Raw genomic sequence first — 22,491 nt, 5'->3', positions numbered from 1 at the left:
ATTCGTAATAGTAAATCAAATTCATATTTGAATCCCTCGTTCATATGATAAATATCCAAAGTTAATATCTATATCATAACCAACATGGTTTTACACATTTTTATTTTTCTTCACTACGCAAAGCAAAAACGCAGCGAATACATCAGTTACCCCTACAGACAAAAATCCCCAGATTCCAGGGAAAAGAAAATTCTCAAACTGTCGGACTACAAAACAATAATACATGAAGCAAATTTCTAATATAAGAATCATTCTCACAGTCCTTAACTATGACACCAATCTCTCACCTCTTCTTGTTTTTCTCCTTCCTTTAACTTGTTTCTCCAAATTTCTAAGCCTCTGATTGATGGTCGAAGGCGAAGAAGTAGACGTTATTGGTTTGATGCTTTTGTTGGCTGAACAGGCAATGAGGTAGACTGTTGTGAAGCTGTTTTGGCTTGTTTGAGAGTTTGCTTCAGAGCCGTACAGATCGACGGGAGGCCGCTGTTAGTAATGGCTGCTTCCTTTGGTATTTCAGGAACACCTAAAGCCTTCTTCACTCCAGGAGCCTTGAGCACTGCAAAATTAAAATTTTCAGGAAGTGATATATAGACCAACTCGGATATATTGGAAAAGCCAATCGTATCTCATGGTATTCATGATCAAATATTTGATTGATAACATGAAATTTACCGACTCACCTAGGCCATATGTAAGGGAAAACAAATTTGATGTGATCCAATACACAAAGATGCCTGTCGAATAAATGAGATGAAAATTATAATCAGTAGTTAAATATTTGACATTATTTTCCAAAACCAGCTTGTTAGGGTAGGCAATGCAAATGTACTACTACATGAACTTGTTAACACGTAAACCATCACATAAAGGCACAAGACCCATTCGAGTAGGAAAAATCTTAATGTCATTGACAGCTGATAGCATATACGAGAACATGCAGAAGCCAGGAAAGGAAGTGGTAATACTTTGGGAAACTCATAGTAAACGGAACTGTAAGAGCAGCAAGGACCCTAGAAACATTTTCTAGTTTTAGCAGCAGGATTCCCTTCCATGCCTTCTTGCATGTTGCACTGAGGACTTATAGCGTTATGCAGATTCAACAAACAAAAGGCATGCAAAGTGTTGCTCAATGCTCTAAGTTAACTATAACTACAAAATAGGATGCTTACCTCCACTGTTAATAAAAAATCAGTGCTGTCAAAACCGGTAAGATATAAACTATCTGGAGTGCTGAGATCTGTAAACCAATATGCTCCACCGTATTTAAATGATGGCATTTTCTCAGCCATCGTTGAAATCTGGAGTAAAAGACAGGACATCAGATATAATTCTAAATGTGCCATTCAATCTAAGACTAAGCCAGAATGAGTTACTACAAAAACATTTTTCTTACAGCCATGAAAAAGCTGACGAAGATGGGCCCTGAATAAAAAGCCTTTCAGTGGTGTAAACGGAGTCACACCATATCTGCAATTATTTAACACAAACAATGAAATTGTCAGGAAAAACCAGTTAAAAAGTCATTTAAGTGGATGCCAGTATCAAGCACATTTCTGATCAGCCAAAACTATGGAATATCACCAAATGAACTATCATCTAAAACAGCTCACATTTAATATATGTGTGTTTCTAACTTCATATTTACAGAATAAATCCATTTAGTATCACCCGAGACATATTTCATGATACATGTTAAACATTAAGAACCTATCATGACTTCAGACTAAGCCGGGGGCCTGGAGTTGTTTGTTATGGGGAAGGATAACAGCATTATAGATAAATTAAAATCGCATTTCAATCAATGTGAAGCCACCAGCATTTTTTCCTTCAACAAAATTTCGAAGCGGAATCACAAACAGGCCAATTAAAAGATTCAATCATGGAACCAAAGGGTATACAATCTATTACGACAATTACTCTCAACAGGCATAGGACCTTGTCTTAATAGAAAAGTGGCTTACTCCTTGAAAAGCTTTTTCATTTCATTTGGCCATCAGTCATTGACAGGAATCACTACCCTGCAAAAAAATAAGAAAATATTTGTTGAGAACTTCACAGATCATAAAATAAAATAAAAATTGTCCATGCAATCTGAACATTCTCCACGATCATGCACACAGCAAAAAGCAGCATGCTATCCATAGAGTATCGATGGTTCTAAATAATGACACTACTACGGTTTAAAGTTGGCACCAAACCTGGCTTCCCATCCGGTCCTTGATTTCCTCCATGCGTGCCTCATTAGCTGCAAGATAAACACAAATTACTAAATACAGAGACCAATACTAAAATGAAATAAGATCACTTTGGTTAATCAAGCTATTAGCAGTCTCTAAGCAGTAAAAATTAAGTCACTCATGAGAAGAAAGAATATCTAGAGGAAGATCTACACGCTTCTTTTGTCCATGGCAATGTAATAGTTTCTTTTTTGGCATTTAGCTACAAAAACTTGAATATTCTCCTTTTGGGTACCAAAATGTACAATACAAGCGGAGGTACACTAAATTTTCTAGAACTAGAACACTGGTGATGTATCTCAATTTTTTTTTGTTTTTTTATGACTGTTAGAATCGTCAGATTCGCATCATCAAATTATCCATGTATCCATATTATAAAGCTTTAATTCCTAAAAGTTGCATACAAATCATAAAATTATGCCTTGTGTATAAAAATTAGTGAAATAAATAAACAAAGGAAGTGTATACAGAGCACACAGAAGTATAAAATAAACACAAGGATGTAAACAAATTACACACACTCATTTTTGTGGTAGCTTTAAGCTGATTTATCAAAAGTGGAAGAGTTGAACCACGAATCAAAAGAGTTGTCACTGCTATGGAAGCCCACCTGAAATCAGTTATAAACAAATTTATTAAAAAACTAAAGGTTAATCTCCATTGCAATTAATCAAAACTTTGAGATTAGCATAAACCAAGAAGTCAGAAGATACATATTTCGTAAGACACATGCGCAGATTCATCAGGATTCATTTTCATCACTAATTCAACCTCATAAAAGATTAAATAGTTAATTGGTTTGACTAGAAACTTAAAAGAGTTAATCTAATGGAATGAAAAGCATGCAAGTTTAACCGTGTTCCGCAGACAGGAATCCTAATAATTACCCTGGTAGTTTGTCGTCACCTTTTCATCGTCTGAAAGTTGGCTGGGTAGAGAGTCTAAAGAATTGGTTTTGAAACAATTAATTGAATCCTTACATTCGTGATTTGGTAGTTCAACAAAATGAATGAAGACATTAACATTGCACATGCTGTTCAAGTAAATGCAAAAACTTACCAGTTGAATCCTGTAAAAGATGAACAGCATTAATAACATACTGCAACGTAGCAACCGGTAACCAACAATCAGCAGCAGCAATAGCAACCTCATTCACAGCAGGAACTGAGTCCACAGCTTCAATGGCGGTATCCTTAAATGCTTCCGCCACATCAGTCATAAGCTCAACCTCTTTTGCCCCATCACTAGCAATAGTCGACATACCGACCAAAAGAGATACCAGTGCTAGGAAGAAGGCTTGTTGGGAACATCTTCTATCTTGGAACAACATAGCAACCCCGAGGATGGATTACTAAACCAGTTCCAAAAGATCTTTGCTGACCCAAATTAACAGGGTTTGGTTGCAATCGGTACTCGCTTGAAGGATGAGTCTTACGGTCATCGTCATGGAAAATGTAGGCAAACGATGGTTGATATCGTCTAGCTATTAGGTTTGTTCTACTGGAAAGGCTACGGCGAAACGCCATTGATACGATGAATAAAAATTCCTCTAATCAAATGAAAAAGAAAAAAAGAAAAGAAAAGCCAAAGAAAAGGTTTGAAAGCATGTCCAGATCAAGATAAATACATTAGAAAATAAAAATCATTCCAATCAAACAAACAAAACCACTGCAATGAGATTGCTGATGCCGAAATCTGGGAATTTTAAGATTAAAACAGAATAAAAGAACTTAAACAATACTAGAAAGACGCGAAAACTCACCGTTTCAATGTCTTTTGTTCGAAACAGAGGTGATTCGATTCAGTCGCGCTTCGAATCAGGGTTTTAGCTTCCCTTTTTTGCTTCCTCGAACACAAACGCCGTCTGCCCTCCTTCAATGTAAGAATCCCCTTCCGCCGGTAAACCCGTCCTCTTAAGGTATATAGAATGGGCCGCCCACAAATTTGGGTCTATTTAGCCCAATCATTGGTTGTCATTTATTGTACTTTCATGATATTCTACTAAAGTAGTCAAGTAGATGGATAACCGAAATTATTTTATATAAAAAATAATTATAAGATTATTTAAAATTATAAATAAAATATGAAAAATATATTTTAAAATTTTATACAATTAATATAATTTACAGAATCGGAATGAAACTACACAAATTTATTTCTGAATCAATTATCGATTTATGATGATGAAGATGATACAACTTTAGAAGTATGCTTCTCCGGGGAACTACGACATAACGAGCATGCAACATTCAATACCAACCACTCGTCGATGCAAACGGCATGAAAATAATGGTTGCTGTAAACACTAATTTTTTTTCCATTTTTTGTTTTTATTATTATTATTAAAATTATTATTATTATTAAATATTATTATTATATTATAATTATTATTTACAAACAGTTACAAACAAAACTGGACCGGCCCAGTTACAAACAAAACAGAACCGGCCCAGACCAACCAGAAACCCTAAACATTTGGGGTTTCAGCTAGGGTTTTCAAACCCTAGCTCCCAGCCACTACTTCTAGTGATCCCCAACCGCCTCCAAGATTCCAGAACAACCACGTGGCAGCGTTGCTTCCAGACGTTCAGCTGCGCTGCCCTGCCCAGAAGTCTCCAGAAGGCCAGCTGTCCCCACATGTCATGGCTATGGGGTGAGTCACCACGTAGCTCGGTGACTCACCGAACTTCCCCCTCTAGACCGGTCCGAGCATGGCTCGGTGGTGGCTATAAAGCCACCGGATCCTGCAAAACAAAAAAGAGGGACAGAGAGCAAAAAAAGGAGAAAGCACGAACAGCAAGCAACGGAGACCAGAAACCAAATAGAGAGGAAGAAACCGAGGAAAACAGAAAGCTAACGATCCCAATCAACAACAACAAACCAGTAAAAAAAATAAAGAGAAGAGAAGAGAGGAATTACTCTATCATCGGAGAGCCCTAAACGTCGCCGGAAAATCAAAACGCGAAGGTGATAATCGTAAATTTACGATATATTATGGGGTTTTAGGTTAAAATAACCTTAGATCGGACCTTAGGACGTTTAGATCTACGCTTAGTATTTGTAAATTCCGGCCACCGTGAACGGTGGCCGGCGGCGGTGATCGGCACCGAGTACGGTGGCATAGGCTGCCGGTTCCCTCCGGCGAGGGAAACTAGAGAGAAGCCAGAAGAACTCTGGTTCTCTCATTTTAGAGAAAGAAAGGAAAGAGACAAATGAGAAGCTTTGGCCCTTAGGGGCCGGTTTAGGGTTTATATACCTAATCAAAACGACACCGTTTTGATGAGGGTATGTGCGTAATTTCCTTCACGGGAAAACGCGGTCACTTCGAGTTTGTATTATTTACAAATTAGTCACTACATCAACTTCTAATTATTTAAAATTAGTCTTTACATTTTATTTTATTTTATTTTAGTCCTTATCTGCATATATATTTATTTAGGTAAATACCTAATTTAGTCCTTTACAGTTTAGTAAATATCATTTAACCTGAATTAATTAATAAGGCTAAATTATATTATTACTAATCTTTTTATCATTCAATTTAGAACCTTTATTTTAATGATCATTATTTTAATCACCTATTAATAATTAGGGTTAATTACATCATTAGTAATTATATTTTTATAATACTATAAATAAGGGCTGTAAATTTTATTTTTTAATATTTTTATTTATTTAATAGTTTTAGTCCCTATTTAATTACAATTTAATTTGTATTATTATCATTTCAAATCCAATATGTTTAAATGATTACTTAATTATTATTTATTATTATCTTAGTCATATAAATATATAATAAAATATTATTTATTTTTTTTGTTTTCTATAAAATAAAAATCCTATTTATGAACTATATATGTTTAATTTTATTTTATTAAGAAAATGATTTAGGTATTTATTTATTTTTTAATATTGAGAAAAGAGCTGTCTTAAAGCACCTAGAAGCTCTTTTCTGATATTTCTAATAAATAAATATCTATTTATACATATTAATATATTTTCTTAAAATTATTGAATAACATAATTATGAATTAAATATATTTGAATTCTTAAATTTCTAATAATAGAGACAATGTATAATTAAAAAGTACCAATTTTGGGCGTTGTAGGGGTGCTAATCCTTCCCTAAACGTAACCGACCACGAATCCCTTTTTATTATTAAAAAGAAAGAATTTTTGGTTATAAACGCAGATCAGTTCATCTTTTAACTGATGTTTTCTTAAAAACTCTTTTAAAAGATAATTTTTAGGTATTTGACCTACCTGACCCAAAAGGCCGATGGCGACTCCCAAATTATTTTAAAAACCATTTATTCACATCAATTTTCCCACCAAGTAAAAAAAAATTCGTGCCCGGACGAAAATCGGTTACGACAGCTTGGCGACTCCGCTGGGGATCGTCAAACTTTAAAATCAATTATAAATTATCTCTATTAATTAGAAATTAAAAATTCATTTATTTAATTTTTAATTCTTTTCTTTCAAATTTTTATTATTTATTATTTTTATATTAATATTGTTTTTTATTCAGGTATTAATTATTTTTATCTGTTAGAGGTTTGAACATTTCTCCTCACACACAACACTTGCATTGCATAACATAAAGCTCTATAATTGAGTTTGTCCCTTTTAAGTGGGAGTGAAAGCGACGTCTTTGTGAGAATTTATTCTCCGTGTCAGACCTAGCAAGAACTTTCGGGTTCAATGCTCTATGTCTTCGTGAGAATTTATTCTCCATGTCAGGTATAGAGAAATGTGTCCCCTCGAATTGAACTCGATCCGTTTAAGTCTGTAATGGACTAGGATTGAGGGTTGACAGCCCAAGGGGGCATCAACAAAGACAGTTCGAGTACTTTTACTCCTAGAACTGAAAACCTGCATATAATAAACCCTAGAAACTCTCCCAATCTGAGACCATTTTGTCAGTAGGTATACACAAAGGAGAAATAAGCTCTAGCTTTTAATTTATTTTATTTCCTTTTCTTTTTCCGGAAATGCATGCGAACTAGAAATCATGCGGTTAGGTTAAATTTTCCAAACAAAGCATGGAACAGAAAGCATGAGGTTAAGATTACCTGATAAATAGATTTTTTCCATTAGTTGGTACTAACTATTCTATTTTTTTTATTTTTTCATGCATGTTACATTGCTCTAATATGTTCATATTTATTTCTTTTGTTTGCATTGCATGATCATGGCATAATCAAAAGGTGTTGACTGAAAAGATTGTTCATCATATTGGAAAGAAATCGTAAATGGACAAAAAGTTCTATGATCAAACAAAATATGATGCGGCCAAGAAAAGACATCCTGAGGGAACTCTGAAGATAGAGAAGAGCTATGCACCCAAAGATCGTATGCCCATTGAAGAGCAAAAGGAGATACGAGAAATAAGAGAGCAGATGTCCAAGATGATGGATAAAATATCTGTTTTGGCCAAAAGAGAAGAGATTCCTGCACAGAAAGAGAGAAAGCTTAATTAAGATAATCCTGCAATTTCATATATAAAAGGGCCTTTTGATCCTAACCAATTTGAGAAGTTGCAGACAATCATCATTTGTATTCACAAATCGTCTGGAGATACCAAAGAAATGTTGACCACTGTAAAAGCTCTCAGAGATGAGAAGAAATCATGTAATCAGAAATCATCAAAGTTTGGTATGCTCCCAACGTCTAAAACTCAGGTTTAATCCAAAACAAAAGGTGGTTCTCATTTTGATGCTATCCCTATATCATATAAAGAGTTGTATGAGAAGTTACTTGAAGCACGAGAAGTGGCTCCATATTACATAAAACCATTCCAACCTCCGTATCCAAATTGGTATGACATCAACGTTCATTGTGAATATCATGCCAGAGCTCAAGGACATACCATCGAGAATTGTCTTGCCTTCAAACGTCGAGTCCAAAGTCTTTTGGATCATGGAACCTTGCAATTTATGGTAAATGATCGACCTAGTTTGGTAACCGAGGGTCCTGATATATTAATACCAAAAGTCTTCAAAGGTAAGAATATCAGTAGGGGCGCCCAGAGAGAAAAAGATTTGCTGAGGTTTGAAGCTCAAATACGTCATTTGAAGATTGGAAACGATAAATTGAGCACCAAAATGGAAACCATACATGAAGATTTCCAGAAGGTCAGTCAAGCCTTTCAAAATGCTGGTATAGGAAACACCCCAGAAGAGTGGATAGCAGGGGTCACCAAATGAAAAGAGTTGCAACATATATGAAGATCTTGTCCAAAAACTTTTTGAACACAAATGTTCTCTCACAAGGGAAAATGAGCAACTCCGAGAATTGACATAGGAGATGAAAGAACACCAGAATGTCATGGAAGAAGCTGCAGTCCAGACAAGCAATATAGCCCATAAGCTGATAAACTAACTTGGTTTTAGAGAAGAAAATGGGAAAGTTATTCCCTATATATAAAGTTTTATTGAAGTTAAGACTGAAAGTTGTCCCCTACATATAAAAGTTTTGTTTGATGTACTGAAGCTTTTGTGTTCAATGAAATCTGTTCTAAGATGATCACTCTTGAGTAACACCTTTTCATACATGCATTTACATTTTGTATATGTGCATTTTCATTTTGTATTTTTACTTTTTATATCTTTGAATTGCACATTTTGCATTCTTATTTTTCCATTTATGCATTTTTCACATTTTTATTTAAGTACTGTTATGTACTTTAATTATAAAAAACATGTAAATAATTCTTGAAAGGTTCTGTAACAGTAAAAACCAAGACCATTCATTCATATTACTTTACTATTATCATGAAAACAATGGAGCAATCTTATAAGGGACTACAAGACCAGTGGCCAGAACAATTGACAGGGTTACCTCCGGATATAAGGAAAAAAACATCAGATTCAATACCAGATGGATCAAATCAAATTATTCAGTACGTGACATCTGATAAAGAAGAGATAATTGATAAAGAGCAACCATGCTGTCAGATTAAAGAGTCAAAAATGGTAAAACCCTCTGGGGCATCCCAATGAACCCAAAGAATAGCCTTGTTCATTATTCGCAATATGAGGAAAGATTCAAGAAGATGGATGAAGCAATCAAAATATGAAATGTGTTGATACTTCCCACAAAGAATTAGAAGCAAGAAAGCTTAGCTTGGTTCCAGATTTGATTATTCCCCATGAATTCAAAATGCCTGATTTTGAGAAATATGATGGCACCAGTTGTCCCTTAATCCATTTGAGAATGTTTTACAGAAAAATGGAAGGATATTTGAGTTCTGATGATCTATTAATTCACTCTTTCCATGATAGTCTTATTGGCCCAGCAGTAGTTTGGTACAATCAGTTGACAAGAAACAGATCAAGAAATGGGTGATTTAGCTGATGCATTTTTGGAACAATATCGGTATGTTAAAGGCTTAGCTCCACGTATGGATCTTCGAAGAGTAAAGAAGAAAACCAATGAAAAATTTCAAGAATATGCCTTAAGATGGAGAGGAGTGGCAGCACAAGTTCAACCTCCCATGTTAGAAGAGGAGATATCACATATGTTTCGGGATTCCATTCCCGCTCCTTTCTGCAAGTTAATGCAGGCAAATCCGACGAAGGAATTCAAGAATCTCATGACAAGTGGAGATTTAATTGAGAATGTAATCAGTGAAGAAAATTCAAAAGTCACATCCAGGAGCCTGACGGATCAAAAAGCAAAAGCTGATCATGTGAATGAATGTTGCATCCAGAGTCCTCGTAATTACAAAAGAAAAAGAGCAAGTAACTATTCGGATCGACCAAAGAAAGTCATGCGATCAAGAAAAACTTTAGAAGTATTCCAAACTTCCATTTCAGACTTGTATCCTCATTTGGTTAAAGGTCAATACATCACACCAAGACCAACTAAAGTGATATCAAACCCTTCTGCTCATAGCTATGATCAAGATAGTGTTTGTAATTTTCACTTTGGGGTAAAGGGGAATTCTACAGGCAATTGTAGGCCACTGTTAAAAGAAATTGAGATGCTTGTTGATAAAGGGGTTTTGACACAAGAAATGATCAAGAAATGGGGGGCAAATGAAGAAAAGAACCCTGATCCTATTACATACCATTATAGTAGTAATGAGGCATAATAAAATAAATAAGTGGAAGTGTTATCTACCACTGTAGTACCTTTCTACTTTCAGCATCTGTTTGAACTTGTTTTTGTTCCTTTCTCCGCTTTTGTACAATAAATAAATTTGTGTTGCTTATTAAGGTTATGAGCATTGAGTCGATTTTGCAATCTTGTAGTTCTTTGAATATCAACTGGATTAAAAAGTTCTGCATGATTAGAGTTATAATCTTTGACAGAATATCAGGATTGAAAACCAGAAAAACAAGGACCATTGACCTTACCTCAGAAGAAATACACCCAAACACTATCCTATTACAAATATGAGATAGCCTACTCCTATGAAAGGAATTACAAAAAGGCTTGGTATTTATATATAGAGTGTACAACATGGGGCATCATTGGTGTATTACATTACAAAACCGACTAGAGTATTTTTCTATTGATGACGTTCAATGATGAACATAATCTTCACAAATAGGTAAATCTGGTTTAAGTCAGTTGCTTAAGAATTAAACTCTAACAAAGAGATTTTCTGAATTCCACCAAAACACCTAGACTATAGTAGGTTCTTCTTAACAAGCTTAAGAAATTGGATTTGAACACCCATGTTATATTATACAATAAAGCTTGAGTTGTCCCTCTAAAGCAATTGGTTAATCACCCTAGCTTTATGGATAATATTCATCTAGTCTATTATACTATTATATGCAATAAAACTGTCCCTCTAGAGCAATTGGTTAATCGCTCTGGCTTTATGGATAAGTTTCAATTAACCTGATAAAGGTGATTATATTATTATATACAATAAAGCTAAATTCAGCTAGCCAAAATGGCAAATGTGTTAACAAATGGACTAAGGGAGTTGTGAAACACCTATTATAGTCAACTTCACACAAGCACTCAGAAATTTCATTTTAGACCGATATTTTCACACTACTTTGATTAGATGAGTCTAAATGAAAGATTCCAGAGAATTGAAATGGAAAGACTCTAGAAGGTCTAGTGATTGGCAATCCTAGTTGCGTCATTTTGTACACATCCGGTTAAAATACCAAATCCTCAAAGTGAGACATGTGACAAAGTTCACAAAGAGCGAGAGTTGAGTGACATCTTAAATAGATGTAATCATAGAAAATAGGAAGGCCATCCTGAAACCAAACCAAATCTTGATACTTGTCAAAGAATTATAATTCTCAAACATTACAGAGTTGTTGATTCTTTTGATATTCTTTGAATTCATGCTTATGATTTGATTTTATTGTGAACCTATGATAGGCAACATTCTACAAAATTCTTTCATTCTTCGATAAAGAAAGGAGGAAAAACATTTTCAAACATAACAGTCTCAAATGGAGAAGGTCCTTGAAGCAAGGTGTTGCCTAATCTACCTCTGTTGAAGAAAAAGAATGAACGAGGCCAGAATAATGAAGCACTTCACATTTTTGAAGGCAAGTGGTCCAAAAAGCCAGAAAGTCTGGAGAATTGAACTTTTGACACTCTCCTATGACATTATTAGCAGCTCATTAAGAAAGATTATCGTTTATCTCATGATGAGGGCGATAAGCATCACCAGACAAATTATTTTCCCCAACCATCAATTCATGTTCTCTAGAAGATTACATTATAGAACCATGAACAAGTCACTACCTGCACTCTGGTTATACCGTAATACTGGCTCAAGTCTTGATACATCATTGTTACTTCTTCTATGCCGATCACTTTCTTTGTCAAGATGATACCCATTATGTCCTTCAGAAGATTGCTGAATTTGAATTTGAGGACTTATGGCACAGAATAAGACATTGAAACAAATTCTACATTTGTATGCCGTGCAGGATTCCAAAAGTTGAGATAACCAGTTTTACCATCAACTAAACCTTTCCATGGTTAGGGAAGAGTGGGATATGACAGTGTGTATTTTGGAGCAGCAGAAGAGACAGTCACTGTGGTAGTCATTGCAAGAAAATGCACCAGTAAAAATCTTCTATTTCATCCTAATGATGTTTATTTCTTCCAGTAAGGTTGTTACACTGGATGTCATCGACAACAAGGTCGAAATGGACAAATCTACTCATCAATTGCTTCAACCGATCATCATTCAGTTCTTGTACATCTGTTTTTAAAGGTATGCCAAAACAATAGAAGGCAATCTTTGCATCACTGATCCCAGAAAGAGACATGACATTGATATCACTGGGGAACATATCTCTAGCAGATCCTCCTCCTCGTGTATAGTTTTTAGGGAAACCTAGAAGCATTTCCACCTCATCAGGTTCAAGTGGAACAATTTTATTCCTTCCAACCCATACCAGATTCCATTTTCAGCACTCATCAAGAACATACTTTTGGACACTCGAAGGTGGCTCATCGTCATAAGCTTCAAGAGCCTTACAGATCCTTTCTGTCAATTTGGCACTTCCTGTACATGTTTATAAATAGTTCAACTTTGTTCTTGGATCTCAGGAAGGCCATCATTTCTTTGGCAATGGAAAAATATCATGTATAGTGCGTGGAGAAAACAAGATAAGAGGAAATCTGTTCTCAATTGGCAGATTATGAATATAGCCTATTTTCAGTGTAACAACATGAAAATGCTTCGAATCTACAAATTCTGGCTCTACATCGAATAAAGTACTATGATATTCCAGTCCAAACATTAACTGGAGCAAGTGCCACGTTCTTGTAGTAGAAATAAGGAGCCCTAATAGTATCTTCTGGAAGTGTTCTTTGAGTTATCTGATCTGGTTTGGTATGAACCCCAAAACCAATCATTGGATTTGAAAGACGAATTTGCTCATAGTATAAATAAGGAGACCCAATAGCATCTTCTGGAAGTGTTCTTTAAGTTATCTGATCTGGTTCGGTAGGAACCCCAGAACCAATCATTGGAATTAAAAGATGAACTGCATGATCGTCTTCATTAAGAAGCCTTCTTTTCAAGCTTCCTCTGCTTCTTCTTTTTCAAAAATCATAGCCCAAGTTTCGCCTTTGCTTGTAATTGGGGTCATTGTATAATGAATTCCTATCTTCTACTGGAAGAAGTACGTCAGCAGCCTTAGCCATTTGATCAGTACATATAAAATCTGTCAACTCTGCAATTGATGAATCTGGACCACATCTCTCCATGGCTATTGAAGCCTCAGCCTCTGAGAATCCCATTTTTGTCAAGTATAACAGTTTATTCTCCTCATCAGAATCAGAATTCAGGATTTCCTCGGTATCAGAAGAACTATCAATATCTGTGAAATCATCTTGAAAGATCACTTCATAATCAGATGAGTTGTTATCAGAATCAACATGTTACATGGGTGTGGATTTTTGATAAGTCTGTACCACTGTATATGTAGTCTTGCTATTGCATCAAATTAATGTTTGCATAAATTGGTTTCTCTCCCACAGAAAAGTATATTTCAGAAATGGCTTTCACTGAAAGATGATAAGCCACTGTGTCAGCCTGGAACGGATTACCAAGCTATTTTTACTGCTCTGTCTGACTAGACCCCTCCAGATATAGAAAATGGTCACCTCATTCAAAAGACACATATCTCAGACGTTTTTGTCAGAATGATTGAGTACTTCTTAAGTTTGTGACAACGTGAAGAGAATTCCTCCAGTTACTTAACAACAGTGCTGTTTAGTGACACCATAATGAGAGCATTCAAGATAAACAGATTTGGGGCACGAATAAATCCACACAATGCATTGTCAAAATTGGACCTCATAGGGATCATGAGATTCAAGTCAAACAGACATTGAAAATAAACCAGAATTAAAATATTGGTGGCATTTTGAAAGTCCCAGTCAGACAGATCCATGTGGGGCATTTTGAAGGCTCAGATTAACAAGAAACAAATGTTGGGGCATGCTGAAAACCCTTGTCAATCAGAATCAGGAATGTTGATGTATCCTGAATGTTTATATCAGCAAAATACTAGGGCATGCTGAAAGCCCCTTTCAATCAAAATGAAGAATATTGATGTATTTTGAACGCTCATATCAGCAAATATTGGGGCATACTGAAGGCCCACAACATCCTGTGTCAAGATCATTGATTTGAACAAATATTTCCAATGAGACAAAAAGGTATGAAGAATGAAAATGGTGAAACAGTGATAGTCGAGCTGACTATACATAATTGCTTCGTTCATCAGGCAGTTACATTATGATCATATTGTTGAACAAAAATTTTTACTCAGCAAGTATGTTTTCAAATACCCAATCTTCTTAACCATGTGTCACGTGATAGCGCGGTCTTTGTTAAGCTACATCACAGTTGCATGAATAAAAATGATCCCCAAGAGACTACTCGATCCAGGGTTCAGTTCCTCAAGATCTCAGCTTTGAATTTTACATTCTCTGTATCTGTGATAGTTGAAAATATTTCTTTGAGGTTCCTGGCAGTTAGTTTCAACCATACTATTGAGGTTATGAAGCTATTTTTCACATTAGTTTTTGTTTACTTGATGACATTGAAGAGAGAAGCTCGACTTACACATATTACCCATTCCCGCTGTTACTAGGGTTATCATTTCAAAGCCAGGCTGAACTGAATTTTTATCTATTTTGGGGTTTTATCATGTGCGTTTCATCACCAGCAGCAAGAATTCTACGAATATAGTTCGGTACATGGGTCCTATAGCTGAAGTGTTTCTACTTTCTATAACACTCAGTTATAGAAGAAAACATAATCAGTATTACATTTGCCTTTGCCAGAGATGATATCAAGATCAGTTGGTATTTCGTATTCAATTCAACACCAGCACATTTTGTGAATTTGACCAACTTTTTAGTCATACCAACATATCACTTGTATCCCCATTGAGTTTTGTTCTCAAATGGTCTTGTGACATCATACAAAATCTTTGAACACTAGGCAAAGAGCTTCAATGATTGAGAAATCTTGGCAGAAGCCACAGAAAAGGATGAATGTGTTGTCAAATGCTTCCTTGACCAATAATCTGAGCAGAAACCACAGGAAAAGATGAATGTATTGTTAAATGTTTTACGAACCATTGATTATGGTGCTGAACCAATGTTGCAATCATATGGTTTCCATTTATTGATCCAAGATGAAGTTTGTCTTCTTCAACCCCGAGATTAGAAGTGAGATATAATGAAGATTTCTTTCCAAGGAAAGTTGAAATTTTAAACAAGAAAATAATGGGGTCAACTAAGGTTGAACTACAGGTTGTTGTTAAGCATATCGACATGATATTAGTCCAAGTTGCCTTATTCGAGATCTGATTATATGTGGAGACATGAAAGGAATTGGAATAAATCTTCCTTATGATGTTTCAAGAGTTAAATTAGAACAGACTCTACTCTCCTAATTAATCCATGCTGAGTCATGCATATCTACATCTACACTCTTCAAAGATGATAGATTCTCTTTTTAAAGATGATAGATTCTCTTTTCAAAGATGAAAGCTTTATAGGATTTACACACAAGTCCAAGCAAATAAAGTTGGTTTTATCCAAGACAAAATGGGGCATCAGGGTCATAATTTTGACTACAGCAAGAGTTCCACAAATGAAACATTTCTTCTGAGACTTTCATGAAACAAAGAAGACGCTAAGATACAAGTTGATCAGATGATTCTGCAGAAATAAAAGCTTGATAGCATAAGTTTCTACACTAATATCCAGAGATAACCCTGGCAATAAATGATGAAGTGAAGGAAGACCAAGTTCACCACTTTGAAGTCAAATGAAGATTGCATCAACATTCATGCATTCATAAGAATATCATTTACACAATAGACAATGCATTACATTGATACATCTGAGTGCATTCAAACATGAAGTTTTACAGATCTTCGGAAGAACAAGAAGATTCATGGTAAGAAATACCTTACAAGAAGAATGTATTCAAAACCGCAAATACAGGAATCATGCAAACATCTGAAGAAAAGATAGATGCAATCCACAAAAATGAGCATTATATTGAAATTGGGGCATTTTACCCAATCAACATGTTATTTTGAAAAATAATGAGAAAACGATTTCCATAGTTTCTCATTTTATCTTTTCTAAAATGAAATTGTTGAAAAGTAAGAAAACGATTTCCTTAGTTTTTTTAGTAAACTATTTCCCACATCTGTAAGTCCTGCAGTGCATGATGTTTCCAAAAAGCCTTCGGGAGCTTTTTGATGTTGTTACTTTGAAAAATAATGAGAAAATGATTTCCATAGTTTCTCATTCAATCTTTTCTAAAAATGAAATTGTTGAAATGTAAGAAAACGATTTCCTTAGTTTTTTTACTTAGTAAACTATTTCCCACATCCGTAAGCCCTGCAGTGCAGGATGTTTTCAAAAAGCCTTCAAGAGCTTTTTGATATTTTCAAAACCTTCGGGTCATCTGTAAGCCCTTCAGTGCATGATGTTTTTCAAAAAGCCTTCGGGAGCTTTTTGATGTTTTCAAAGCCTTCGGGTCATCTGTAAGTCCTACAGTGCATGATGTTTCCAAAAAGCCTTCGGGAGCTTTTTGATGTTTTCAAACCTTAGGGTCATCTGTAAGTCCTGCAGTGCATGATGTTTCCAAAAAGCCTTCGGGAGCTTTTTGATGTTTTCAAAGCCTTAGGGTTATCTGTAAGTCCTGCAGTGCATGATGTTTCCAAAAAGCCTTTGGGAGCTTTTTGATGTTTTCAAACCTTAGGGTCATCTGTAAGTCCTACAGTGCATGATGTTTCCAAAAAGCCTTCGGGAGCTTTTTGATGTTTTCAAAGCCTTAGGGTCATCTGTAAGTCCTACAGTGCATGATGTTTCCAAAAAGCCTTCGGGAGCTTTTTGATGTTTTCAAAGCCTTAGGGTCATCTGTAAGCCCTTCAGTGCATGATGTTTTCAAAAAGCCTTCGGGAGCTTTTGATGTTTTCAAAGCCTTCGGGTCATCTGTAAGTCCTTCAGTGCATGATGTTTTCAAAGCCTTCGGGTCATCCGTAAACCCTGTAGTGCAGGATGTTTCCAAAAAGCCTTCGGGAGCTTTTTGATGTTTTCAAACCTTCGGGTCATCTGTAAGTCCTACAGTGCATGATGTTTCCAAAAAGCCTTCGGGAGCTTTTTGATGTTTTCAAAACCTTAGGGTCATCTGTAAGTCCTGCAGTGCATGATGTTTTTAAGACCTCTGGAATGATGTTTTCAACATTTCAGTCTTACTCAAAAGAAGAAAAATGAAAAAAATTATTGTTTTTCCGTCTTTGCTCTATTCTTGTTAACACAAGAATAAGCAAAGAGGGGCAGCTGTAAACACTAATTTTTTTCCATTTTTTGTTTTTATTATTATTATTAAAATTATTATTATATTATAATTATTATTTACAAACAGTTACAAACAAAACTGGACCGACCCAGTTACAAACAAAACAGAACCAGCCCAGACCAACCAGAAACCCTAAATATTTAGGGTTTCAGCTAGGGTTTTCAAACCCTAGCTCCCAGCCACTACTTCCAGTGATCCCCAGCCGCCTCTAATATTCCAGAACAACCACGTGGCAGCCGCCGTTGCTTCCAGACGTTCCAGCTGCCGCTGCCCTCGCCAGAAGTCTCCAGAAGGCCAGCTGCTCCCCACATGTCACGGCTATGGGGTGAGTCACCACATAGCTCGGTGACTCACCGAACTTCCCCCTCTAGACCGGTCCGAGCATGGCTCGGTGGTGGCTATAAAAGCCACCGGATCCTGCAAAATAAAAAAAGAGGGACAGAGAGCAAAAAAAAGGAGAAAGCACGAGCAGCAAGCAACGGAGACCAGAAACCAAATAGAGAGGAAGAAACCGAGGAAAACAGAAAGCTACCAACGATCCCAATTAACAACAACAAACCAGTAAAAAAAATAAAAGAGAAGAGAAGAGAGGAACTTACTCTATCATTGGAGAGCCCTAAACGTCGCCGGAAAATCAAAACGCCGAAGGTGAAAATCGTAGATTTACGATATATTATGGGGTTTTAGGTTAAAATAACCTTAGATCGGACCTTAGGACGTTTAGATCTACGCTTTAGGGGTATTTTGTAAATTTCGGCCACCGTAAACGGTGGTCGGCGGCGGTGATCGACACCGGAGTACGGTGGCCTATGGCTGCCGGTTTCCCTCCGGCGAGGGAAACTAGAGAGAAGCCAGAGAGAACTCTGGTTCTCTCATTTTAGAGAAAGAAAGGAAAGAGGCAAATGAGAAGCTTTGGCCCTTAGGGGCCGGTTATAGGGTTTATATACCCTCATCAAAACGACACCGTTTTGACGAGGGTATGTGCGTAATTTCCTTCACGAGAAAACCTCGTCCGCGGTCACTTCGAGTTTGTATTATTTACAAATTAGTCACTACAATCAACTTCTAATTATTTAAAATTTAGTCTTTATATTTTATTTTATTTTATTTTAGTCCTTATCTGCATATATATTTATTTAGGGTAAATACCTAATTTAGTCCTTTACAGTTTAGTAAATATCATTTTAACCTGAATTAATTAAATAAGGCTAAATTATATTATTAGTACTTAGATCTTTTTATCATTCAATTTAGAACCTTTAATTTTAATGATCATTATTTTAATCACCTATTAATAATTAGGGTTAATTACATCATTAGTAATTATATTTTTTATAATACTATAAATAAGGGCTGTAAATTTTAATTTTTAATATTTTTATTTATTTAATATGTTTTAGTCCCTATTTAATTACAATTTAATTTGTATTATTATCATTTCAAATCCAATATGTTTAAATGATTACTTTAATTATTATTTTATTATTATCTTAGTCATATAAATATATAATAATAATATTTATTTATTTATTTTCTTTGTTTTCTATAAAATAAAAATCCTATTTATGAACTATATGTTTAATTTTATTTTATTAAGAAAATGATTTAGGTGTTTATTTATTTTTTAATATTGAAGAAAAGAGCTGTCTTAAAGCACCTAGAAGCTCTTTTATGATATTTCTAAATAAATAAATATCTTATTTATACATATTAATATATTTTCTTAAAATTATTTGAAATAACATAATTATGAATTAAATATATTTGAATTCTTAAATTTCTAATAATAGAGACAATGTATAATTAAAAAGTACCAATTTTGGGCGTTGTAGGGGTGCTAATCCTTCCCTAAACGTAACCGACCACGAATCCCTTTTTATTATTAAAAAGAAAGAATTTTTGGTTATAAACGCAGATCAGTTCGTCTTTTAACTGATGTTTTCTTAAAAACTCTTTTAAAAGATAATTTTTAGGTATTCGACCTACCTGACCCAAAAGGCCGATGACGACTCCCAAATTATTTTAAAAACCATTTATTCACATCACTTTTCCCACCAAGTAAAAAAAAATTCGTGCCCGGACGAAAATCGGTTACGACAGCTGCAACCTGGAATAGTCCTTAATGTCTCTTTAGCTCGGTACTCACAAAGACAAATAGAGCAAGTGTTATCGCTTTGCCTCGCTAATCGCCGGCTTTCGCCAAGCAGTGTCATCAGATATGAGTCGATGGTCTGCCCATCAAGACCTTTGACTACCGAAGATGCTTCCGGGTTGGGATTTTGATCATTGCGGCGATGGTCTACCTTGAGGTGAATTAATAGGCCTAGTATGAGCGAGAGGGGTATTCCCACGCCAAACATTATGCCAAATTTAGCTTCAATGCTAAGGCCTACATGTAATTAAAAAAAAGACAATTAGTTAATGAAATATGTACTAGTGGACAACATATTATATTTTAACAATTAATATTTAATTTATTTAAATTGTGTATCAGAGATTACATGGATTCATTTATAAAAGTAATCCTTCTAATATATTTTATTTTTTCTATTTATAATATTAAAATTCGAGAATAATTTATTATTGGCTAGAATAACACATTATTGATGCAGCATTAATGTCGGATATCCGAAAGCAACCTTAACACTAGTGGATATCTCGAGAGCAAATTGAAATTTGCCTTTGTTCACCTAAGTTGATCCATGTGTTGTGCATTTATACACTGTGTTCAAATAACATGTTATTCATTGTACCGAAAGAAAAGTAGAAAACCAATGTTATTCACGCACCTGATGTTACTTCATGCAAGGAATTAAATCTATATAGTCAAAGTCTCAAAGAGTGTGTAAAATGTGACAATCAATCCGCATTTTTTCCGACTTTTCTATTATTTTTTAAATTAATCACTGGTATTTGATCTATTGACCGACTAATTCAGATCGGGTATTACAGAGGCGAAGGCAACCCTCCCAACCCAATTTATTCAATTCGTAAACATCATAATTCGAACCCCTGACTTTACTTAAGGGACTTACTACCTCATTCTGCTACCAACTGGTTGTTGATACTTTTCTATTATTCTAATCGTTAGTCACATTTAAAATTTAGAGTTTTTTTTCTTGTAATTCTTTTATTATAATCGTATTTAAAGTTTCATATAATATTATGATACATTAATAATTAATATTATATAAATTGTAATATATTCATATCGTATCCAAGTTAATTTTTTATATGTCATTTCTTAACTTAAAATAAAAATTTAAATATACATTTGATATATAAATTAAACATTTTGTAAAACTAATTTCTAAAAAAAATTATTCATGCACGAATCAAGCTAATTCAGTAGTTAAAAGAATAATTGTTATTTCCAGAGATATCATGTTCGAGCATCATAGACTACAAAAATGTTTAAACTTTCATTGTCGAAAGATTAAGAATATTTAGAACAAGTACTAAATTATAATAGTCAGATTAATCGAAAAAATTATTCATAACTCGGTACTTTGAACTTTTATTAAAAGTAATTAGTTCAAATAATATATAAGCCTGAGAATTAATCCCAAAAAAAAAGCCTGAGAAAAAAACTTTTGTATCCGGTAAATTTGGATGCATTGAGTTAGGTTTAGACAAAAGCTTACACGTAATATAACAATTTTCAAGTTTCAAATCAAATTAACCGATTAGTTTCACTGCAAAATAGAACATACCATTGCTAAAACCACCGGAACAACCGACATCCATGCCTCTATCACTCTTGAACGTGCAAGTCCCAGCCCTGCTTTCGCACAACCTGCAATCAGGTTCTTTCCATGTCAACATGATACCCTCACCATGTTCCAACCAACCAGTCCATGAAAGTGGAGCCAAAACCTTTGCCATCTCCGCACACGACGCCGTCAATGATGTGGACGAATCAAGCCGTTCAGTCGGTACAGCCACGACCGAAGAATTCGTGCCGCTAAGACAGGAAATAAACCTTGCTTCAGTCAGTTTTAGTGCTGTAGGTGAAGCAGAGGAGCAATTGAAAACCGTGTAGCTTCGAGGATGTAGCAATTCAAAAGGAGTGCCCGATAGATTAAGTCCCTGAAGAAGACGTTTTGGAGTGCAATGACCGGGGTCGTTGATTCGTATGTTTTGGAAGATGTAGTCGATGTTTACGACGGTGAAGTCACCGGAAAATGGTAACGTAAGGGTGGATTGCGTTTCGTTTTTGCAGGTGAGATTGAAGCGGTGATACCCACATCGACTAGGTTGGGTGTTGAGGCGGAAAGGGAAGTGAATCGGCTGAATCCCACATAAAACATCGCAAAATTCAATGCTTGTGGATGGTTGAAGAGTGAGCATTAGGAAGATGGAGAAGAATGTTTCAATGAGAGACATTGCTAATGCTAAATGGAAAGTAACAAATAAAGAGTTGAAGAATTTTACAGTTGCTAGTTGCTTATAAATTACGTGTAGGCAGCTTGACAATTCAAAAATGGGAACTTGGAAGCATGAAGCATAGCATACGGTTGCTAGTTGCTCCCATTAATGACCACCGTACTGATAATTAATACCGAGGAGACATGGGAGGACAAAATTGCATTCATTTTAAACCACTTCATGAATATTGTGATAAACATGAAAATAATGCATGCACCGGCTATCGTCTTTAAAGTTGCTTTATGCTTGGTACACTAATTTTTAAAATTTTAAATTATTTGAGTCGAATAATTTAAATTATTTAAAATATTGAGCAAACTTGAAGTTTAATTGTATTTTAAATTTAGAATGAATTTGAATTTATAAAACTTAAATAATCAAACAATTAAAAATTAAAACGACATCAATTTAGTACTTAGTAAATAATTTATTTGTTAGCGATTTAATACTTGATTTCTTTATTTTTTATTACTCTTTCCTCTTAAATTC

General features: G+C 35.0%; 1 protein-coding gene and 1 pseudogene across 1 annotated transcript; both read right to left on the bottom strand.

The window, feature by feature from the left end:
* Positions 1-24: 24 nt before the first annotated feature.
* LOC120155289 lies at positions 25-4,098 on the bottom strand (annotated as a pseudogene).
* Positions 4,099-4,760: 662 nt separating this feature from the next.
* LOC120155288 (RING-H2 finger protein ATL22-like) lies at positions 4,761-21,979 on the bottom strand. The gene is made up of 5 exons (XM_039166854.1): positions 21,288-21,979; positions 19,682-19,963; positions 5,267-5,388; positions 4,976-4,981; positions 4,761-4,838 (listed from the first exon to the last, which is right to left on the bottom strand). The coding sequence occupies exons 1-5, from the start codon at positions 21,958-21,960 to the stop codon at positions 4,761-4,763; spliced, it is 1,161 nt and encodes a 386-aa protein (XP_039022785.1). The 5' UTR covers positions 21,961-21,979.
* Between the last annotated feature and the right edge of the window lie 512 nt (positions 21,980-22,491).

The sequence above is a fragment of the Hibiscus syriacus genome, unplaced genomic scaffold, assembly GCF_006381635.1.
Source record: "Hibiscus syriacus cultivar Baekdansim isolate YM2019G1 unplaced genomic scaffold, ASM638163v2 tig00111166_pilon, whole genome shotgun sequence".
Taxonomy (NCBI): Eukaryota; Viridiplantae; Streptophyta; class Magnoliopsida; order Malvales; family Malvaceae; genus Hibiscus; species Hibiscus syriacus.
Note: the sequence above shows the minus strand (reverse complement) of the source record. Positions and strands in the feature narration are given on the sequence as shown.

Coding starts and splice junctions, on each gene's coding strand:
- LOC120155288 (XM_039166854.1), bottom strand. CDS start 21,960: ATGTCTCTCATTGAAACATTCTTCTCCATCTTCCTAATGCTCACTCTT. Junction 19,964..21,287: donor TTCCGGTGGTTTTAGCAATG/GTATGTTCTATT, acceptor AATTACATGTAG/GCCTTAGCATTGAAGCTAAA. Junction 5,389..19,681: donor GACATTAAGGACTATTCCAG/GTTGCAGCTGTC, acceptor GCTTCTCTCTAG/TTTCCCTCGCCGGAGGGAAC.